The sequence below is a fragment of the Scomber japonicus genome, chromosome 15 (assembly GCF_027409825.1).
Source record: "Scomber japonicus isolate fScoJap1 chromosome 15, fScoJap1.pri, whole genome shotgun sequence".
NCBI classification, from domain to species: Eukaryota; Metazoa; Chordata; class Actinopteri; order Scombriformes; family Scombridae; genus Scomber; species Scomber japonicus.
Window position 1 is genome coordinate 22,098,219 of NC_070592.1, and position 20,967 is coordinate 22,119,185.

The 20,967-nt window shown below is 38.5% G+C and overlaps 3 protein-coding genes across 4 annotated transcripts; all 3 read right to left on the reverse strand.

The window, feature by feature from the left end:
• Nucleotides 1–4,641: 4,641 nt before the first annotated feature.
• On the reverse strand, nucleotides 4,642–7,668 carry LOC128374233 (coagulation factor XI-like). The gene is made up of 9 exons (XM_053334510.1): nucleotides 7,497–7,668; nucleotides 7,246–7,402; nucleotides 6,684–6,793; nucleotides 6,425–6,566; nucleotides 5,968–6,086; nucleotides 5,755–5,887; nucleotides 5,314–5,420; nucleotides 5,025–5,175; nucleotides 4,642–4,939 (listed from the first exon to the last, which is right to left on the reverse strand). Exons 1-9 carry the CDS (start codon nucleotides 7,555–7,557, stop codon nucleotides 4,825–4,827), a joined length of 1,095 nt encoding a protein of 364 aa, XP_053190485.1. The 5' UTR covers nucleotides 7,558–7,668; the 3' UTR covers nucleotides 4,642–4,824.
• A 3,002-nt stretch (nucleotides 7,669–10,670) lies between these two features.
• LOC128374020 (coagulation factor XI-like) lies at nucleotides 10,671–14,958 on the reverse strand. 2 transcript variants are annotated; one of them, XM_053334241.1, is made up of 9 exons: nucleotides 14,799–14,958; nucleotides 14,551–14,707; nucleotides 14,185–14,294; nucleotides 13,902–14,064; nucleotides 13,310–13,428; nucleotides 13,087–13,219; nucleotides 12,864–12,970; nucleotides 11,213–11,372; nucleotides 10,671–11,029 (listed from the first exon to the last, which is right to left on the reverse strand). In XM_053334241.1, the coding sequence occupies exons 1-9, from the start codon at nucleotides 14,857–14,859 to the stop codon at nucleotides 10,909–10,911; spliced, it is 1,131 nt and encodes a 376-aa protein (XP_053190216.1). In that variant the 5' UTR covers nucleotides 14,860–14,958; the 3' UTR covers nucleotides 10,671–10,908. The 2 variants fall into 2 exon arrangements, with proteins under 2 accessions (XP_053190216.1, XP_053190218.1); XM_053334243.1 differs by lacking the exon at nucleotides 11,213–11,372.
• A 1,617-nt stretch (nucleotides 14,959–16,575) lies between these two features.
• On the reverse strand, nucleotides 16,576–19,285 carry LOC128373748 (glutathione S-transferase A-like). The gene is made up of 6 exons (XM_053333923.1): nucleotides 19,048–19,285; nucleotides 18,847–18,912; nucleotides 18,557–18,662; nucleotides 17,738–17,856; nucleotides 17,060–17,145; nucleotides 16,576–16,923 (listed from the first exon to the last, which is right to left on the reverse strand). The coding sequence occupies exons 1-6, from the start codon at nucleotides 19,213–19,215 to the stop codon at nucleotides 16,791–16,793; spliced, it is 678 nt and encodes a 225-aa protein (XP_053189898.1). The 5' UTR covers nucleotides 19,216–19,285; the 3' UTR covers nucleotides 16,576–16,790.
• Between the last annotated feature and the right edge of the window lie 1,682 nt (nucleotides 19,286–20,967).

The following is a 20,967-nucleotide window of genomic DNA, read 5'->3' on the forward strand; positions in this document are numbered from 1 at the left end:
AAGGTGCTACCAAAAAACCTAATCTGGATAAAGACAGACTAACACGACTATAGATTACCAAGGACTGGTTAAAAACAAGAACAAAATCAATCAGAAAATACTGATGGAGTCCAGGTAACAGAAGAGAGATCATGTGAGGACAGATGTCTCCAGCTGTGAATTTAGCATGCCAGTTAGCGAGTCAGCCAGCATAGATACATGTAGATCCCACACTGGGTGTTGTTAGTCACTGTATTGATGCATCAACATGGTCTCCATATCAGTCCAGTCCAGTCATACATTTTTCAAAAGTCTGAGTTGTTACAAAATAATGATTTATGTCATACAGAATAATTTGTTAATCAATAATGATGGTTTTCAAACCAAAATACAACTAAATGCAAATTAAAAGTATGCTAATATTACTGCAATAAATAAAAGTTTACGCAGTCATTTGTAATTAACACACTTAGTATATTCTGTTTCATATTGAGTTGTTATATGGCCACTGTAATGGGGAGGGGAAATATACAGCCTGTAGGTTCCTAATGAATGAAGCCTCAGCTTGATGCTCTAATCATTCTCTCATTGTAACACCAAGGACAAAATAAAACTCCACAGAATCCTCTTGATTCGGTTCAACTGTTTACTTCAAAAATGAAACAGTGGTACAAACATTAATCCAAGATAAGAAAATAAAAAAGAGAGACAAAAGGAGGTAGAGAGGTCAAAAAACTCCAAAAAGCTCCACTTCATGCTTGCCTGACTGAATGACTCCACAGGTAACCCCACCCACACAGATCCTCACATAAAACACAAAGACAATGAAATATGCAAAATGACTACAAAGCCATAACGTCCTCCCAAATATCACGAAAACAATACAGGTGAGAAATTTAAACATTTTAAATTATCCACACATATTTTAAGTACAATGAATTAAACTATTAACTTTACTCACTGTAAATATAAACTGTCAACATTTTTTATCTGTAAATACTGTAAATAGCCCTTTTTATCAGCATAAACGTAAATCACCATTTAACATATGAACTTAAATTATTATCCAAATATTAACTCAAATTACATTTAGACTCATACACAGCCTGATGAGTGACAAAGAACTGTCATTCTAAGCTCTGTAATATTAGTTCCTCCTCCTTGATTAGTGTTTACCCTTTTCACCTTGTGTGTCTACAGTCTACTTTACTAGAGTTTGTCTCAAATGTTTTCCAACTGGATTCATGTCCTGTAAATGTGATCTGAGTACATAAAAGTTAGAATAACAGATACATTGTGATTTTAATCAGAAGCTGTACCTTCAAACAATATTGCCTCTGTTCCATGACTGGTTCATTTATTTATTCAGTCTTTATTTACACATTATGTGTTTGCAGTTTGTTATTAATAACTCTTGTCAGAGAGGCAGTTTGCCTCTTTGATACTTAAGCTATACTCTACTCTTCCTAACATTTTTCAACTGCCCCTGCTTACAATTTAAAGATGCATACAGTATCTATGGAAAGGTGAATATATGTTTATGTTTGTTGTTCAGTCATTCAGTGATGTTAATCCTGAGAAGTCAAGAGTAGATGTAACAGAGCCAGATGGGACACACTTTTATTCAAAAACTGGAAGTTGTGCATGTGTTGGGAGAAGGTCATTGTGGCATGACAAAAAAGAAAAGACAGAAAAGAGTTGTAACAGCTCATTAACATAATATTAACTGGATTTTCAAAACACCATATGTAGGCTACTGTATGTTGATTCATTTAACAGTGATGTGTTTGTAGCCTATAAGCACTGAAGGCTGCTTATATCCTATACATCTCTGTTTTACTCTTTTTTGATTAAAATGTAAATCATTTTGTGGAGCTTGAATAAGTGATTTATTATTCCATGTGGCAGGTTTAGCACTGCTCCACCTCCACTCAATCAATCTTACCTGTGCCTGATTACACAGTGAGCCACCTGCTTATTTGGCCAAGCTTGGTGGCCAAATTCTGCTCTTTCGCACCAAACGGTGACTTAGAAGGTAAGCATGGGTGCTACTATACATTTATTTTTTCATAAAGCATAATGGTATGATAGCTGCCGTTGTTTGACACTTTACGGCGGTGTCGGCCGTGCCGTTTTGGCGTGCAGTTGTGGGGATCTTGAGGAGTGGTGTCTGCTCTCTGTGCTCACCATGAGTTGGTGATTGTGTGTTGGGCAGTGTGCTCAGCTCGCTTTGCTCGGGTGAGTTTGCCATTATTTACACATACGATCTGCTATCTCTGATTATTAAAGTTGTCCTGTTCCCTGTCTGCTGTAGCTGTTGCGGCCACAGTTTGTGCCTCCCCTCTTCCTCCGGCGCTCGGCGTGAGGCTGCAATGTACAGCCCGGTGATTTGCACCGCTAGCTGGGCATCCCGAGGGACGGCTTTCCACGGCCTCCAGCCCTGGTGCTGTTGCTCCGTTTTGGTGTTTTGTGTGTGTGTGTGTGTGTGTGTGTATTGGTGGTTGGTTTTTTTGGGGGGGTTTTTTGCCCATTGTGTAGTTGTAGATTTTATTCGTGTGTGCATGTTATTATAAATCTCTTAAATTGTGCAATTTACATTTGCCTGAGTGTCCCTTTATCCTGTATGCCGTATTATAATTGTTTTCTTTTCTTTTCCAGGACAGGAGCTGGCATAGTGTGCGGCAGGCTCTCCTGGTGGTGGTTCCCCTCGCACTCCCCTTCATTTGGTGTGACACGTGGTGGTTTGGTTAGTGGTTTTCTTTATTTTGCGTTGTTTTCCTTCGACCCCTTTGGTTTTGTCTGTCGCTCAACCTAGATGCCAGCCCTGTTCCTGTTTGGTTTTTTTGTTACCACAATTAAAAAATGTGTTGTTTGGCACTCAGGCTGTGTGTATTGGCATGTTATACTATAATTCTTAAACTATTGTAGCCTACATTGGGAAGTCCGTCTCCATCCTCTCTGTGAAGCGAATCTGTGTGACCCATTGGTTGGTGTATTTCCTGGGTGGTAATCCCCAGGTGGCGTAGTTGATAACTCCCCCTCTCATTTGGCCACCAGGTGGCGTAGTCTGACAATTTCCCTCTCTCTCCCTCTGCCACACATGTATAATATCATTGTTGGAGTCAATTTTTTTATTATGCTGGTATCTTAACTGTTAATATTCTATGTTGTAGGCCTATTTGGTTCAGCTGACCTTACTGCCACTACCATGTTATTAGTGTGAGAACTCCCTCTCTTGGTCAATCTGCAGTTCTACATCCTCTATCTAAATATTTGTATTGCATGTTCAAGAACCTACAGCCATGTAATATCATACACAAAATATTATTTATTATTAAAGTACATCAATAAAAATGAAAATATTGTTAACCTTTGACTTTCTGGTGTTGGTTGACATGACCTGGTGCCATTTAATGTAAATGAACTCAGCTAAAATGAAGGGCTGTCTTTTTAGTTTAGCTTCTGTTGACTTACTGTATTTATTTACTGTTTTACCATTTACCAAAAAATGTGAAGAATTTGCACATTTTTCTTTGTCTGTGTGTAGAAGGAATGTAGGGTTTCAGGCACAATTTCATCTATAGTGTGTGTGTGTGTGTGTGTGTGTGTGTGTGTGTGTGTGTGTGTGTGTGTGTGTGTGAATTGGCATCCAAAGTTCAGATTTTTCCACATATGGTATGGAGAGAAGATTTCTACAGTCAGTTTCTCCCCACTCCCTACTTCGGTTGAATATTTTGTTGGATTGTTCGTGTCTTGAACTGTAACATTTGCTTTTATTTCAATATTATTAAGGTTCCATTTTATTTAGGTTTAAGAGAACCAGGTTCCTGCTATTGCCTAATTGTAATGGGAGGTCACACTAAATACTTGCTTAGCCTATAGAGCTGTTTTTCTTCTCTTCTTCTTCCTCTTCTTTTTTTTTAATACTGCATACACATTTCCTGTATTTTCTGGTTGTATTCTAATTATGAGACAGAAATAATTATATAATCATTATAGCATTGTTAAATAACAAATCTAATGGTGGCCTAAGACTTTTGGAGTCTGTATCTGCGGACTATAAGCAAAGTGAGTGATTTTTTTTTTTTTTTTTTTTTTTTTTTTTTAAGGTGTCAGCTGAAAAAGATGTGGAAATGTCATATATTTGACAGATTTCCCTGCTATTTACAGATAATGGGGGCCGAAGACAGTCTTCTCCAACAAGTCTTAGGCCACCATAAGATTTATTGTTTTAGCAATGCTATAATGACCATATATTAGTATTTATCAGTCTCTTAATTAGAATACAACCAAAAATACAGGAAATGCATATATAGTATTAACAAAACAGCTTCTATAGGCTAAAGTGTTTAAGTATTCAGATCTCTCCTGGCTCTCCAAAACCTAGATGGAATGGAGCCTCACTAGTATTTAATAATTAATGCTATATTTTATGTTATTTTATTTTCTGTTTGTATGATAGTGGTGGCCTAAGACTTTTGTACAGTACTGTACACATATATGACCTTTTATATTTGCCCTGTCAATACATGACTTAAAAAACATATCATAAAAGTTTGTCTTAATGATTTTTCACAAATTATATAAAACATTCAACCAGCTCAAGGCACTAAATAACTACATACACAGTATGGAAGACCAATGTCTCAGCTGAAGCATATTAATCTGTATTTGAAGGAGGGGAAAGAAAAATAGTTTAACACAATGAAGTGAGAAAACATGTTACATGTAAGTAGTCATTTACAGTTTGTATGCTGCTGAAATTTTTTATTGGATTACATAGTACATGAAGTACATTGATATGTTTATGTTTATTTCAATGCCTGTTTATTGAAACAGTTGGATTCAAGCAATTTTATATTGGCAGTTTCTCAGGGAGAAACCAGACACATTGTTGTCATTTTTGTTAATTCTTGGAGGAGCCGGCATGGTGATGGAACGCTTCAGATAGCAGCGGCGCCTTGAACAAAAAAATCAACAACAGCATAATTGGTGACAAGTTGTGTCTGTGTGCATGTTTATATATATATTATCATATACTGTACCTCAAAGGACTGCTGTTGGTGCTGAAGGTGTAGAACTGGCAGTTAGGATCAGCAGTGCAGGTTCTCTGGCACGTCTCAACATCATTCACCAGAAGAGAGCGAAGGTCGGAACCTTGAAAATCTACTCCTGCATAGGTCTTCTTAATCCAGCCTGTTAGCAGAGAGGAATAGTTAAATTTAGCTGGCTGAACTATGGAAACTCCCCATTAGCAATACATAGGTACACGTTAATATTTGTTGAATGATTTAAAATGTTCTTGATGTAACAAATTTGATTGGTGGTACATACTGTTATCCAGCTGACAGAAGCGTGCTGGTAGCCCAGATGTGATATCTCCATGAGGTCTGCGTGCCATTACAGCTTCATTTTTCTTCAGGTAACATCTAAATTGATGACTGGAGACATTATGAAATTAAAACTTGGGTAAATGCAGGTATAAATGTTCACTATTTTACATTTTTGAAGTCTGTCTTAAAGTAACAGTCAGTATTTGGTAACCTTCGCCTGTTTGCTAAATAGAGGAATCATTTCACAAAATATCTGAGAGCTAAATCCATATGGTTAGTTGTACCTGTTAACATCATGCTGTATAAAGTACTTATTGATTCAACATCAGATTTTCTGACAATGCAGAAAATATAGGCTCACTTCCAACATGTATCAAATATTTCTAACTACCCTAATCAAAACTCACTACAGACTACACACATACTCAAAAACACAACCTACCTGACATAAGAGAAGTAGGTGCAGAGTGGATGAGCCGTGCACAGTGTCTGACAGTGTTCAGGAGAGGCAGCAGGCAGTACCACAATGTCATGTCCTGGGATGTCAGTCCTTGGAAAGAGTTTGCCCTGACATGCTGTATATAACAAGCAGTACAATGAGAAAGCAATTATAACATAGTGCAAGATGCTGCTACAACTTTTGCAAGTAAGTTGCCTGTTTCAAAGTATTCAGATGTTTGAATCCTGTGTGAGAATCCAGATATATCCCCAGGCTTTGCCTTTACCAGGGCAATCGTTGGTACTGTCCAGGTGGTTTTCAGCCAGCACTTATAGCTAAACACAGATGGAGAAATAACATTACATGATGCCATCAACTGACTCAGCATTCTCACTGGCTGAATTAAACCTCAGTGTGTAAGTACAAATGAATGGTGAGATCAAGGTTGCCAGTTTGATTCCTAGCAGAAGAGGCCAAAATGCTGAACTGAAGCCTCTTAGTTGCCAGCAGTATTGGTGAGGCTCAGTGGTGTACGATGCTGCAGAAAGGCATTTAAGCTGTGTGTTACTTTAAACCCCTGTCTCTGTTTCTGCCTGAAATAATTCCGCTAAAAAACACACCTTGCCCACTGAGGCTTAACTCTCTTTAAAAGCATGTATCATGAAATCTCTACCTGGTCTTAATAAAAGCAAAGAACTGACAACCAGGGTCATGTGTGCAGGCTCTTTGACATTCCTGATAGTCGGCTGTGAACAATGTTCGGTAGTCTGCAAATGGGAAGTCCACCTTGTCGTACACATGGGGCAGACAAGGTCCTGGCAGACAGATGGCAACAAACAGACAGAAAGAGATAAGGAGAGTTTCACAACAAAACAGTAATTAACTGGTGACTGGTTTAATACTGGTTTAATGTTAAATGGTTGTATGCCTACTTGGGTCTGGGTGACAGGTTTTGAGAGAAAAGCCAGAGGTGATACCCTGCTGTGAAATCCGAACTTTGGGCTGTTTCAAGGGAGTGGACTTGAGGTAGCATTTGTAGTACCTGGTGGAGAGAGAGGCTGTGATATTAGCAACTGACAAATACAGTAAATGCAAATAGGAAAAGGCTCCAAGGTAGCTGTGGTAAGACAAGTTGTGACTAATCAAATTAAGTTCATATAAATGGCAGAAAAAGCCTGAGCATGTCAGTATGATTGCATATCTGGAGGCACCAGTGGAGCCACTGAACCCCAACTGATCCAGTGAATTGTTCTGATAAACTTGCTGATCTGTGATCCATTATTGAATTTGATACAGATGTTCTCATTTTGCCCAAATTAGGAGTGCAGCATTTTGCTCATAGAGATTGTCACGCTGAAACACAAAATAGAGCCAAAGTACTATACTATAAAAGGTTTTACTATGATTTTGTGGTTCAACTTTGACATGTTTCAATTTATATCTTAACTTTAGTCTTTAAAGTTTTTACTTCAGTGTCTCTTGCTTGTTTTATACCTTCTATCTGTGGTCGAGTCCGGTTGAACGAAGGAAAAGAAATGACAATAGGGGTGTTGGGTGCACAGCAGTTGACAATGCTCAGCATCAGGTGAGTGGAGAACTGTTATGTCATTTCCTGGGAAATTAGTGTCCTTTAGAAGGTCTGATCTACATGCTGAGGAAATACATACAGTTACATGTAGATATAAACACACACAGATTGCATCCAATGAGTAAGTGATAAGTATGTAAAACAGTATATGTATTACCTTGAGTAAAAGAGAGACCACAGTGGTAGATCAGACCCACCAAGATGAAAAGTGTTCCCATCTTCTCAATTTTGAAGCTACTTGAGATTCTTCAAACAGCTGCAATGGAAGAGATGTTTCTGCATCTGTTGCATCTCACTCATTTATACTTTTGCTCAATTTGCATGACTGGTTGTTGACACATTCAGCGATTGGTTGGCACTTCGCAGTATGCAGATGCACAGCTGAATTGAAGTGTAAATAGCAAAAGCACACGGTGCTGAAAATTCAACAAACTTAATGTCCATCTTAGGGTGAGTTAAATTAGCAAAACACCAGTGCTTCTGTCAGCTGATGTCTGACACATTGGTTCTTTGTGATGAATAAACAAAGACAAGGCAAACATTTGCTTTATATTTTACCATTTTTGAACACCTATTCATTTGTACTGGATAGCAAGGTGTTACTGAAAAAACAACTTTGGATAAATAAAGATGTCTTATCTCATCTATAGGTTACAAAAGGTTGAGAAATCAAGAACAAAATCAATCAGAAAATACAGATGGAGTCCAAGGAAGTCAAATAATCATGCTTTTATTATTATGTTGTGAATTTAGTCAGTTAGCCAGTCAGCCAGCATAGATACACATAGATGCCATATTGAGCTTTATTAGTCATTGTATCGATGCATCAATATGGTCACCATACCTGTCCAGTCTAGTTGCCCCTCTGAATGCAGTATATTGCATTCAGAGGGGTATATTGTGGGAAAAGGTCTGTCCGATCTGGTATAGCTACCATTAGTCACTGAATAGTCAATCAATCAATTTTTCAGCAGTCTGGGTTGCCACAAAATATGAAATATTTATGTTATACAGAATACTTTTTTCAAAAATGATGGATTTCAAACCAAAATACAACTAATTTTAGTCATTTTAGTTTTTATATGTTTTTTAAGGAGTCAAATACACACACTATTGGCACTATTTACATAACATACAAAATGACCTAATAAATTGTGTGTTATAAATACAGAATTTGGTGAGACCAGGCTGGGTTTTAGGGTAAAGTATTGTGGTGCAATTTCTTAAGTAGCTGACCAGACACAAGTGCAACAAGAAAGAACACAAGACTTTTTCTTGTGTTTTTGTTTTTGTCGTTTTTTTAAATATATATAATTATTAAAGTAAGATACAACTGGAAGTAGGCAAGTGCATAAGAAACACTAAAAGCAGCAAGAAAGAGGCGCAACAATCAACAATGTGCTAAAAAAGTGTTGAGGTGTTCACGGAAGAGTTGAGATGTTACTTGGAGGCTCCAAAGGAGTCAGCAGACCATGTGGAGTTGGGTATCTCATTCCAACACTGCAGAACTACAAACAAGATCTGAATCATTTTTTGTTTACCAGAGCAGAAAGAAGGGGAAATCCAGCCTGATGAGGAACAATTGCCATTCTAGGCTCCATAAAATTATTTCCTCACTTACTGTTTACCCTTTTCATCACCCGTGTCTATAGCCAAACATTTAACTTACTAGGGTTTGTCTAAAACTTCGTTCAAGTAGATTCATGTCCTGTAAATGTGATCTGTGTACATAAAGGTTAGAACAATACATTCATTCATTTGTTCATTTTAATCAGAAGCTGCACGTTAACCCAATATTGCCTCTACTACTTAGCCACAAGAACAAACTTTTAGCAGTGACTGTAAAATAACATAAAAAATAAAACTTAGACTGAAATAGCACATAATGATTTAATGTTAAAATGCACATTATATTTAAAATAAATCAATACATTTCCTTGTGGCAACAGATTCAAGATTTATTCACCATCTGATTCTCTGAAAAGATTTGAACATGAAGTACGACTAATTTCTTTCTATTTTAATGCTTATTGCTTGTTTTGCACCTGTTATCTCTGGTCCAGTCAGCCTGACAGAAAGGTAAAAAACAAAAAACAGACAGGGTGCATAGCTGCTGTGCCTTCACCCCCAAACTGATTGACAAGTTGTGTTTTTTTTTTAAAAGACCAACACTAAAAAGCAGAACTACGTTTTCAAAATTTAACTAGATTTTAAAACGTTGATATTTCAAATCAATGTCTTGGATTTCTACTTAAAGAATAAACTAACTGTTAATACATTTTTAAAAATTAGTGCAAACATTGCATTTTGTGATTTCACTCAATTTGAAAGGCATCCCATTTCTACATACAGGTTTAATAAATCTATCTAAATATTTGTACTGCATGTTCAAGAACCTACAGATAGAGCAGCCATGTGATATCGCACACCAGAAATATGATTACCGTAATTCAATAAAGTGCATCCATAAAATATACATATATATATGTATATGTATTTTATATATTTCTGTATTTTACAGAAATATTATATATTTCTGTATTTTACTGTATTTTGTTTTATTTTGAATGTTAGTACTTTTTAATCACACAATTTTGGCTAATATTTGTTTTTACATCTCATTGTTTTTATTTTTTTTGCTGTGAACAAAAAACAGCCCATGAGGGGTACAGTACTGATGCTAGAGTCTTCCTACAGAGCATTAATGAGCAAATGTTCCTCACATTTCACCTCAAATTTCACTTTCTGGTGTTAGTTTAAATGATCTGGTTAGTGAACTTAACAAAATGAAGGGCTGTCCTCTGTTTAGTTAAGCTTCTGTATTTATTAACTAAACTCAGAATCAGAGGAATTTGCACTTTTTTTGTACTTTTGGTGAGTCTGTGTGTGTGTTTGGAAGGACTATTTCCAAGGTACAAGGACAAGGGAAAGTCTTTAAAGGTCAAAGGTCCAGCCACACTTGTAGTATATAGAACAACGTTATTGTAAGACCAATGTGTTTCAGCTTGGGGCCTTCATCAGGGTCATCCTGTGTGTATTTGTGTGTGTGTGCGCGCGTGTGAGGACACTGATGAAAAGAGGAAGCGTCAACATGCAGGGAAAAGAGAGGAACGAGAGAAGATTTCTACATTAATAAAAGCACTGCTTTCTCAGTCCCCCCCGCCCACCCCCCACCCGATTCCTCAACAGATTGCTTCGGTTGAATATTTTGTTGGATTATTCGTGTCTTGAACTGTAATTTTTGCTTTTTATTTCAATATAGTGTATAAGTATATGTTTGTGTATATAATCAAACACAGTTTCACTAGCAAGGACCACACCAACAACAAAATGCACTTAAATGATTTATTATTCATGTGGGGAGGCTTACAGGAAGTCCGCTATAGCACCCAGGCAGCATGGAACCTCTCAAGACCCTAGGAAGGAAAGGAAAAAACAGGAAAAGAGAAATGGGGTGGGGTATAGGGGCGCAGAATACGAGAGCAGCAGGGGAGGAGAAGACAAGGTGGTCTTGATACGAATGACCAGAGCAGAGGCGGAGCAGTTGTGATGTGGTCCTGCTCCTGAAACTACACTGGATGAGCTGAACTGAAACAGTTCTTCAGTGAGAAGCCAGATACAACACCAGCCAGTTTGTTAACTTTGGGAGGAGCAGGTATGGTGATGACACGCTTGAGATAGCAGCGGCGCCTAGAACAAACAAATTAATATATAAATACACCTGTCTTCATATCATAAAACAGATCAGTAATTAAATTTAAATTTTGCATGATTTCAGGGTTTTGCCAGAAATGCTGCTACAATTTTACCAAAAAAATTGACATTTGTGTTTGGGTCTTTAGGTTTAATGCAAGAAGAATACTGTTGGTCTACCAGAATTGCTTGTCCCGGAAGGCCTTGTTAACGTAAGAGTAGAACTGGCAGTTGGGTTCCTGAGTGCATTTCTTCTGGCACTCTTCTGGATCATCCACCAGCTCAAACCTAATGTCAGAACCTCGGAAATCTACTCCTTGATGAACATCCTTAACCCAGCCTGTTAGCAGAAAGGAACAGGTTAGACTGTGGGCCAAGCTATAGAAATACTACACTAAAATCAAACAAAAAGGGATAGATAAGCCTTGATATGTGCTGAATGGTTCCCTTTTCTTAGATTTATTAGATTACTTCAAATGATTTTATGAACTCCTAGCACAATGCTTTAATTCTAACTCTTAAATACCCGTTACCCCAACCTTTTGACCCTAGCTTCATAAGGCAAACCAGATTAAGATGCTACAGACATGCTAGCAGGGGAGCAGGTCCCCTTCCACAGAGGCCACCATGTTGCACCGCTGTGTTTTTACAACAGCCTAGAATGGACAAACCAAACACTGTCCTTTCCTGTTTTTCGCAAGTTTCATATGAGACCATATGTTCTCCTACGGCCATTAAGGAGAAGGGTGAGGGAGGGGTATTTAGTGTTCAACCTCACTACTAGATACCAGTAAATCCTACACACTGCACCTTTAAGTAATGGAAATGCTAACATGGTGATGTTTATCAGGTATTATGTTTAACATGATCACCATCTTAGTTTAGCGTGTCAGCATGTTATCAATTGCTAATAAACACTAAACATTCAGTACAACTAAGGTTGAATGGAAAGGTATTAGTTTTGTATCCCAAGACCACAGCGCCTGACGCCAACAATTTTTCCTGCCCACCCACCACTTCTCTGCCCCAGGCAACTTCGCCTGCTATTTCCGATGCTCCCGCATGTTCTGACTCTAACCTTGTCTCACGTCAATGCCTTCGCCCTACAGTCCACTCAATTACTCTCCTGCTTGACTTGTCTGCCCATACGAATCCTTCATCCGCCCCAGAGATGCCACAGCCACAGACAAAGCACTGAAAGAAGCCGCCTACTAGCCGCACGTGAAAGAAGACATAGCAGACTACATCAAAGGCTGCTTGGTCCCCCCACTATAGGTCATAAAGCAATCTCAAAACAATGAGGTTCTCTAGCTGTAAAATAATGACAGGCAGACATTACCCTCCCACAACATCACACACCTGGTTACAATGCTGATGTTGGATATGTTGCAAGATATTGGGTCCTCTGTTAAGAGACATAGGTGAAATTCCCCTTCATCTTGTTCCTCCCAATTTTGTGCAGAACTACTACTATAGTTACCAATAACACCAGAGTGTTAGAGAGTTACTAAGCAAAGTAGAGTTGATTGGAAAGGTATTGTTTTGCAGGAATAAAAATCCAAAGTATTGAACAAACTTAAAGATGATAAATTAATGGATCACCAAAATTATAACAGTTCTTCCAGAGGGCAACATGAATGTGTATACCGAATCCCATTGCAATCCATCCAGATGTTGTCGAGATATTTCACTCATAACCATAAATGTGAACCTCATAGTTATTGAAACAGTTGAGTCAAACAACCAGAATTGTTCAGATGGTCTGTAATATGTCTGTAATATCTCCTGCATGACATTTCTTAACGATTTACGACTGATTAGTGATACATACTGTTATTTAGCTGACAGTGGTGTGCTGGCAACCCAGATGTTACTCGCTCATTAGATCTGGTCACCATTTCATTTGCATTGCTCTTCAGATAACACTTGAAGTCAGAACTGCAAAAGTAATAAGGATAAAACCTTGGATCAAAGTCTTATTTACCACACAAGAGAGAAAAAAAAGTCAGTAACAGTAACATTTTACCCTTTGACACTGCTGGCAAACACATTACCTGTCGTAAGAGAAGTAGGTGCAGCGTGGATGAGCAGAGCACAATGTCTGACAGTGTTCAGGTGAGGCTGCAGGCAGATTCTCAAAATCACTTCCTCTGATATCAGTGCTTGAGAAAAGCTTGCCCTGACATGCTGCACAAAACACAGGATACACAATAAGAGAGCATGTATGACAACCTGTAGGATGTTTTCCTAATGCTATGACCTTTGCTGTTTGTGCACCTGTTTCAAAAGGATAAGGTGTTTGTATCCTTTGGGCGAACCCAGATACTACACCAGCCGTTCTTTCTACTAGAAGTGTCCTTGGTATTGTCCAGGAGAATTTAAGGTGGCACTTGTACCTAAAAAAAGAATAAGAAAAGACACCATTTTGAAATGGTAAAGCCATCACCCAACCACCTGCTGATTCTGAAGCTAAATCTTACTACTACTCAGCATGTGAAAATAGTCTACTTTGACTCTGGAGGACTGTCAGGTCTAAGAAAATAATCCTCATGATATATTTTGATATTTTGTCAGTTGACAAGGAAAAATATTAATTTCATTCATTCACATATATCTACCTTGGCACTCCTAACCACAAACACTTTACAGGATACCTATAAAAAAAGAGCTATTTCATGCTAAACAGTCTAATTTTGGTAGTGATTGGCTTTATAAACTTGAAGCAATTGCAGTTGTGGCAAAGCACACCTTGTTTCCTTATATGAGCCAATAAAACACATTATTTAAGTAATGCATTACCTCCAGAGCAGCCCTATCTTCATAAAATATCATTTAAACTGCATTGTAATATTATGTGATTGACTTTTACCTGATGTTCTCGTTTTGGAAGCTTGCATTTACAAAAGTATAGAACTTGCAGCCAGGATCTTGTGTGCAGACCCTCTGACACTCCTCATAGTCAGATGTGAACAAGGATCGGTAATCCGCTCCTAGGAAGTCCACGTTGCTATACGCCTGAGAAATACAATGTTCTGGCAGATGGACGGCCCAACACGCAGACACAAAGAGGAAAGTTTCACCACATATCCCTTATTAAGTTATTCAGATTAATTAATCTTAATTGTTTTAATGTTAAATGGTTTCGTGTCTACCTGGGTATGGAAAGCAGTTTTTGAGGGAAAAGCCAGAAGTGACACCCAGGAGTGAAGTCTCAGTCTTGGGTTGTCCAGAGGGAGTGGACTTGAGATAGCAGTAGAAGTGCCTGCAGAGAGGGGCAGGTGATTTTCTAAAAACTGATTTTGATTTTAACTTAAAAAAATGTGTGACTTATTTGCATCCAGGCGTGTAGTTACGAGTAGGAATGAGAGTTGGAATTAGATCTTGTTTTTGTCTTTTTAATTTGACAAAGATTACTGTAATTTTCTTGTCTTCTGCTTTAGCATTTTAAGTAGAATTCATCACCTATCACACGTGTTACTCATTTATTTTTGATCATGTGTCTATTGCTTGTTTGGTACCTGTCATCGCTGGTCCAGTCAGGCCGAATAAAAGTAAAGAATTGACAAGCGGCGTGCTCGGTGCACAGCAGCTGACAATGATTCACATCAGGAGAGTAGAGAAATGTTATGTCTGTTCCAGGGAAATCAATGTCATCCAGAAGCCCCCGGCTACATTCTGAAGAAATGGAAAAAGAAAACACACACCTACATTATTTATATTTAAAAACAAATACACACATGATCACACTTACTGTAGGACGTATTACCTTGACTAAAGGAGATGCTGCAAAGGGAAAGCAGAAACACTAAAATCAAATTTGTTCCCATCTTCTCTGTTTCTCTGATATTTTATTGAGATTATTGAAGCACATCTACAGTATAGTCACAACAATCTGCAACTGGAGGCTCCCCAAAGGACTACTGTGCAATCCCCACATATATACATCTGAACTGTTTGTACTGATTGTTGACACATACAAGGGTTAGCTCACAGAAACTGCAGACAACTGCCTTCAAGTTCAATGACCCACACACATGAACTTCTAAACTAGATCAACAAGTATCAAAGTTTGTGAACTGAGCATGCAGGAGAGCTAACTAAACATTTTCCAAAATTAGCAGATGAGATTTTTATGGAAGCGTATTGCATTCACTTGAATAAAAAAAATCAGTTTTTTCTGAGTAATTTATTTTTTGGTCTGTTTTTCGAGGTAATTATTTCTGTTTTCTGAGTATTTTTTTCTCTCCTGTCTGGCTATTTTTTTCCCTGCTCTTTTGATAAATTTTTCCTGTTTTTCAGGGAAACAATTTTTCTGCTTTTCGTGGTAATTTTTTTCTCTGAATTGTCAAGATACTTTGAAATCTTGCGAGAACAGGTATCCATGGAGCATGCCATACATGCCCAGCTGATCCTGGAGAAACATTGCTATGTCCAGGAGATCTGAATGAGCTTTATAAATATTTAACACATATTTACTTGAAACTGGTGCCTTTAGAGTTTATTGGCTGTTCCCAAATCAAATCAAGGGTTGATCAACCTTTGAATGTTGTTTTGATCTGCTGACCTGTCCTTGCAACCACTGTCACACTGTGAAAACATTAGATGGAGACCTGTAACTTGCAACCTGCAGAGATAATGGTTTCATTCACTTGGTGAAAGACAGCAAAGTTATGTAATAATACAAACAGGAGCCTTCGTCTGGGTTAATGTTTTATTTTCATTGCCACAGCATGTACTAGACATGGAGGGAAACGAAATACCATTTACACTACACTCTCACCTAAAAACATATAGGACATATTACACAGTACATTACCTTTAAAAATAAAATACCTGTGCACTACATGTAGGTTCTTACAGCAGTAGCAGAAGATTGTATTTTGCAGAAATTGAGGTGAGAGTATGTGTGTGTGTGTGTATTTCTTGTGCACAGTGCATAAGTTGAGGTCAGTAGAATGATATGTGTGTGTATGTTTGTGTGAGTGGGGGGGGGGGGGGGGGGGGGGATCGTTCACAATGTTGGTGAGCGAGTGTTGTAAATGTCCACAAGTGAGGGGAGGGGTGCACCAATGATCTTCCCAGCAGTGTTCACAATGCGCTACAGGGACTTCCAGCTTGCAGCAATGCAGTTGCCAAACCACACTGTGATGCATGCAGTTAATACGCTCTCCACCGTACCACGATAAAAAGAGCGCATGATGGGTATTGGGGCTCTGACAGTCCTCAGTGTACAGAGGAAGTATAGTGTTCCAGAGTTTATGTTTTGTTTGTACAGTGTGTTTCTGCCCACTGGCCAACCAGGGCAAAAGAGGAAAACTTCATCAGTAGAACAAGCCAAGGACGAGCCTGCCTCAGTTTACAGGAATTTAGCAACCTCTGCTGTCTAAACTGTGAAAGTACAGGAATGTTTTCACCTATACCAGATTTATAAAAGAATTGGCACCAAAATTTGCTCTGAGTGATAAACTGTGATGTTTGTAGAAGAGTATCTTGTTGTTAACCTTCAGTGGGAAATTATCTTGATATTAATGAAGCAGGTAAAGTAGAAAGTCAACTTTTATTGTTTTTGCTTACAGGACAAAATGAGTCATCTGCAGCACAAATTATGTCAGAAAGTTAACCACAGTAACAAAATATTCAACTTTTTTTTAAAAATGTTTTAATGCAGCCATCTAGAATAGTGCAATTCAGGGAGTGGTTTTATACATATATCAAACAACAGGAACGTTTAATGTGTCAGCTGATTTGAGTTTGAAAGTTAGATGTCTTTAAGAATGTCTTGTTCCTGTGAGTTCTCCAGCCAGGTAGGAGGCCATGTTGCTTTGATGCTGGGTCTTTCCTTCAAAGAGTTATAGTATGCTGCCAGTTTAGGGTAACGCTCCTCAGATAACCTACAGAATGAAGAAAAGTTAGTGTGACCTTTGAATTACAAATGTATTGCACCTTGAGAATCTATTTATTCGTCTTGTCAAGCAGTAATTCATTCTCAGACATTTGATGAATGTCATTTAACATCAGTACACTTACCCAAAACGGAAGATGTAAGCAATGCTTGGATGCATAGCCACATCAGCCAAGGAAAAGCTCTTTCCTGCCAGGTAGGGGCCTGACAACTATAGGACAGAACAAAGAAGCTATTAATGAAGAGGAATGCATTCATCTACTTTTAAGTATTGGGGAGGGGGGACTCATAGAGAACACACATGGGACTCCAGCAGCTGTGTTGAATTGGTATATCTTAATTAACTAAAATACCTAATACATTATAAGTGCTTGTGTATATACACAATACATAATTAAATATTTTGGCAAATCCATGCATTGTTGCAGAAAGATGAGTAGATTGACACCACTCTCAGACATGAGGGTGATATTTAACCCTCTGGAAGGAGAGTGTATAAACCCATTCCCTAAAAATGTTCCTGATTTTGCAACCAGATTAAAAGTAGATTATTGTGTCATTAACTGAAAACTTGTGTCAGAAACCGTTCTCTAATTTGCCACATTGTGTTATAACACTAGGAGTAATATTTATTTAAACAAAAGTGCTGCCGTTGAACTCTTACAGAACAGCATTGCTTATATTCAACAGCGTGTGACTGCAGTTCTACTTCAGCAAATCCTGAGCAACTCGCAACCATTGCAGCTCTGCCTCTTGTACCTATAGATATGCTTGAGATGACAGTAATTTGTTGTCAGTTTTACCTTCTGTAGGTATCCCTCCCACAGCTTGACCTCAGCAGTCAAAGCCTCTCGGTTTCTCTTCACAGCAGAGTCGTGCCTCTCCCCCTCTGGGACCTTCCAATTGTAGTAGATAACATCCGCTGAAAAATGTAAACAGGCAGTCAGTCATAGCAGCAGCTCTATGGAGGTATGAGAGCTCTAAGAGTTATCAATGAAGTCTATCTACACACTGTACAACATCCACTCCCACATCCTAACTGCTGACATTTCCCCAGGCAGCTGAGGGTGAGGTCAGTCAGGAAGTTGTTATGTAACTTCTCTAACAGCAGACAGTGAAAGTGTCTCAAATAAAGAAGCAGCCAACTTAGAAAATAGTGGATTCACTTTGGCATTTCTAATATTGCACAATATCCTGCAACTAAGTAGTAGTAGGAGTATTCAGCTCTATTCTTTTTGCAACTCCTCCCCGATAATACCCCATCCCATGATTCCAGCTTTACATGCAAGCTTCTCTGAACATGGGATTCTTTGTGGGATTAAAAACATTCCTTTCAACATCACTTCATTTTTTTAAAGGGGTGCACAACATACACTTGATGCACAGTGCCAAGGCTTAATTATGTGATTGCACTGATTGCACAGCTCATTAGTGCAAGCCCTGTGTTCAAAACACAAGGCATGCACTAACAGAGGGGAGAGGGAACGATGATAGTAAGTCCCAAGGGTAGACTTCTAAATGACAACAACAACTATGTAAACTGGTATGTCTTGTTTTACAATACAACAATTTTACTTTACGTCACAATCCTTAGCATGTCAGGGTTGCAGGGTTTTACGTACCCATTTTCTGGCCGAATGTATTGCCCTCAAACATGCGCTGGTACATCAGTGCTTGCTCAGCAGGACAGTCAGGGATCAGCTTGGTTCCCTGGGACTTGAACTGGCTCTATTGTTGGAAACATGAAAAGAACAACTATTATGAGCAGCTGCATGAAGCTCCGGTTTCTTGCAAGGTATTGTTGACAAGACACAGAGCACAGAGAACACTCCCACATATCAACCCCCTGGCAACATATGGCTGCATAAATGTTTAACTAGTGCCAAGTTCAGTACCTTGACCTAGCTCTTACCTCCAGGTACAAGCAGGCAGCGTAGGACTCATTCAGGATATTGTTCCCATGTTTGAAGGCAGGAAGCTTTAAGAAAGAGTGAAATGTAAATGTTGGATAACTCTTTAAAGTTGAAACATTATATTTATTGCAAAAAAAAAGGGAATGAATAAATCAGTGCAAATCAGGAAAAAAAATGCAACCTGTTTAAAGTGAACTCACCTGTCCCCTGGGATTCATGTCCATGACTTGCTGAGACTTATGCTCCATTTTCTCAAAGGCGAGCAGTTTCTCGTTGTAGCCCTGCAGGTTCTTCTCCTCCAGGACAATCTTTATCCTCCAGCAGGGAGGAGAGCCTGAGCCCCACAGTAGAGTCATGTCCTTGGCCATGGTTTTAGATTCAGATGTTTCACCTGACAGCAGCAGTTGTGGAAAGTGTGGAAGGAATGAACAGTGAAGCTGTGAAGTCACAGATGCCTGGTTTTATAACAAGTTCCAGACCATGATACCAGGATTGGCTGAGCTAAGTCCCATCCCATTTTTCAGTCATAACCAAAGATCTGTGGTTGAAGACAGTTGAGATAGTTCACCCCCTCTTATGATAACATGATTATTTAAAGGAACAGTGTGTAATATTTAGTATGAGTGGTGAAGTTGCAGACTGCAATCAACTGAATACCTCTCTCTCATTCCAAGTTTGTAGGAGAATTTACAGTGGCCACAAAACTCATGAAAAAGGTGAAAGTTCCCCTTTAGAGCCAATGTTTAATTTGTCCATTATGGAACATTGTCGAAACATGTCAGAACAACATAACAGGCTCCAGGGGGAAAGGACCCACTCCCTGCCTAGATATAAAGGGCTCATTCCAAGATAATAATAACAAGATTCTTATTGTTCTAATTAAAACATACTTATGAATATCACATACATTCATGGTTGGATCCATAAACCCTTTCCTCCAGCTGCTTATATCCACAGGTATGTGTGGAAGTCAAACTTGAGGAGAAGTGACTTATCTTGCTTTGTGCAGTTACTCTTTGATCTCACACATGCAGGTCATGAAATGTGGGCGAAAGGGATAAAAGAATCTCACTAAACTATGGTTCTGTGCATTCAAATGGACACAAATAGTTTAATTTCTACAAAATAATTGCCAAATTCACTGCCATTACAACTACAGTGTTTATAGAGATCTGATCACTGCTGCAGTAATCTCTTTTCTGCTACAATATTCCAACAAACATTACTGAGATCATGTTTATCTGTGTAGTTCACATAATGTTTGTTCATTGTTTTGTTTGAAATGATCCCTGGAGGGATATCCTGTTGCGTGCAGACAGCCCTGTTGAAATCTCACCGTGACTCAGCACTTTTCTTTTACCTCTGCACACACAGAGAGAAAACCATTCCTCATTCATACTAAACAAAGATGCATGTAATACACACCACTTAACGTACGCCTACATTTGTGACAGACATATAACGTGGTATGGAATGGAAATACTGAACACCCACGAATGACATTGCAGTTTCTGTGTCTGTCTGAGTCACATTTTGAATTCTAAATGTAATGCACTTGGAATATTTTCTAGTATTAACCCTACACTGAAGTAAAGCATTTAATACAGTTCACCTCGCTATCTCTTTGCATTCTGGTCTGCAGAGACATTCAAAAGCTGCAGAAACCACATGAAAATAATGTGATTTCCTTGCAGCAATGCTTTCTGATCAAATGATACTATGTATATGTTATGTTTTGTTTTTTTTGCACCATCATTTATCTAAAATATCTAGTGTAGCCTGTTTCTGAGCAACTGCACCAGTGATTTTCCAACTGTCACTTCATCTTCATTCTAGCGTACGTGCAACGGAAGAAACTCTTTATCTGTTGTGTGTGATTGTGCGCGAGTCAGTTGCATTTTGCTTGGCTGGCATGACATAAGCATTTTGTGTTGACAAAGCACAGAGTGGAGAATAAATAAAGCTACAATGCTTACAATATCTATAATTGTGTTTAAGAGATCCTGCTATTCTCACAGTATTTTAACATTAAATACAACGCACAAAGTTCAAGTTCTTTTTTCTTTTTATTGTAATGGCTCTGAAGCAAGCATGATGTTACATACTGATATGCTTCAGCA

Excerpts from the sequence above, each read along its gene's own strand:
- LOC128374233 (XM_053334510.1), bottom strand. The coding sequence starts at position 7,557 with ATGGGAACACTTTTCATCTTGGTGGGTCTGATCTACCACTGTGGTCTC. Across the intron at positions 6,087-6,424 it reads TTTGCTTTTATTAAGACCAG|CTATAAGTGCTGGCTGAAAA; the intron begins GTAGAGATTTCA and ends ATCTGTGTTTAG. Across the intron at positions 5,176-5,313 it reads CTTCTGTCAGCTGGATAACA|GCTGGATTAAGAAGACCTAT; the intron begins GTATGTACCACC and ends CTCTGCTAACAG.
- LOC128374020 (XM_053334241.1), bottom strand. The coding sequence starts at position 14,859 with ATGGGAACAAATTTGATTTTAGTGTTTCTGCTTTCCCTTTGCAGCATC. Across the intron at positions 13,429-13,901 it reads TTCCAAAACGAGAACATCAG|GTACAAGTGCCACCTTAAAT; the intron begins GTAAAAGTCAAT and ends TTCTTTTTTTAG. Across the intron at positions 11,373-12,863 it reads CCACTGTCAGCTAAATAACA|GCTGGGTTAAGGATGTTCAT; the intron begins GTATGTATCACT and ends TTCTGCTAACAG.
- LOC128373748 (XM_053333923.1), bottom strand. The coding sequence starts at position 19,215 with ATGGCCAAGGACATGACTCTACTGTGGGGCTCAGGCTCTCCTCCCTGC. Across the intron at positions 18,913-19,047 it reads ACATGAATCCCAGGGGACAG|CTTCCTGCCTTCAAACATGG; the intron begins GTGAGTTCACTT and ends TCTTTCTTAAAG. Across the intron at positions 16,924-17,059 it reads GCTTACATCTTCCGTTTTGG|GTTATCTGAGGAGCGTTACC; the intron begins GTAAGTGTACTG and ends TTCATTCTGTAG.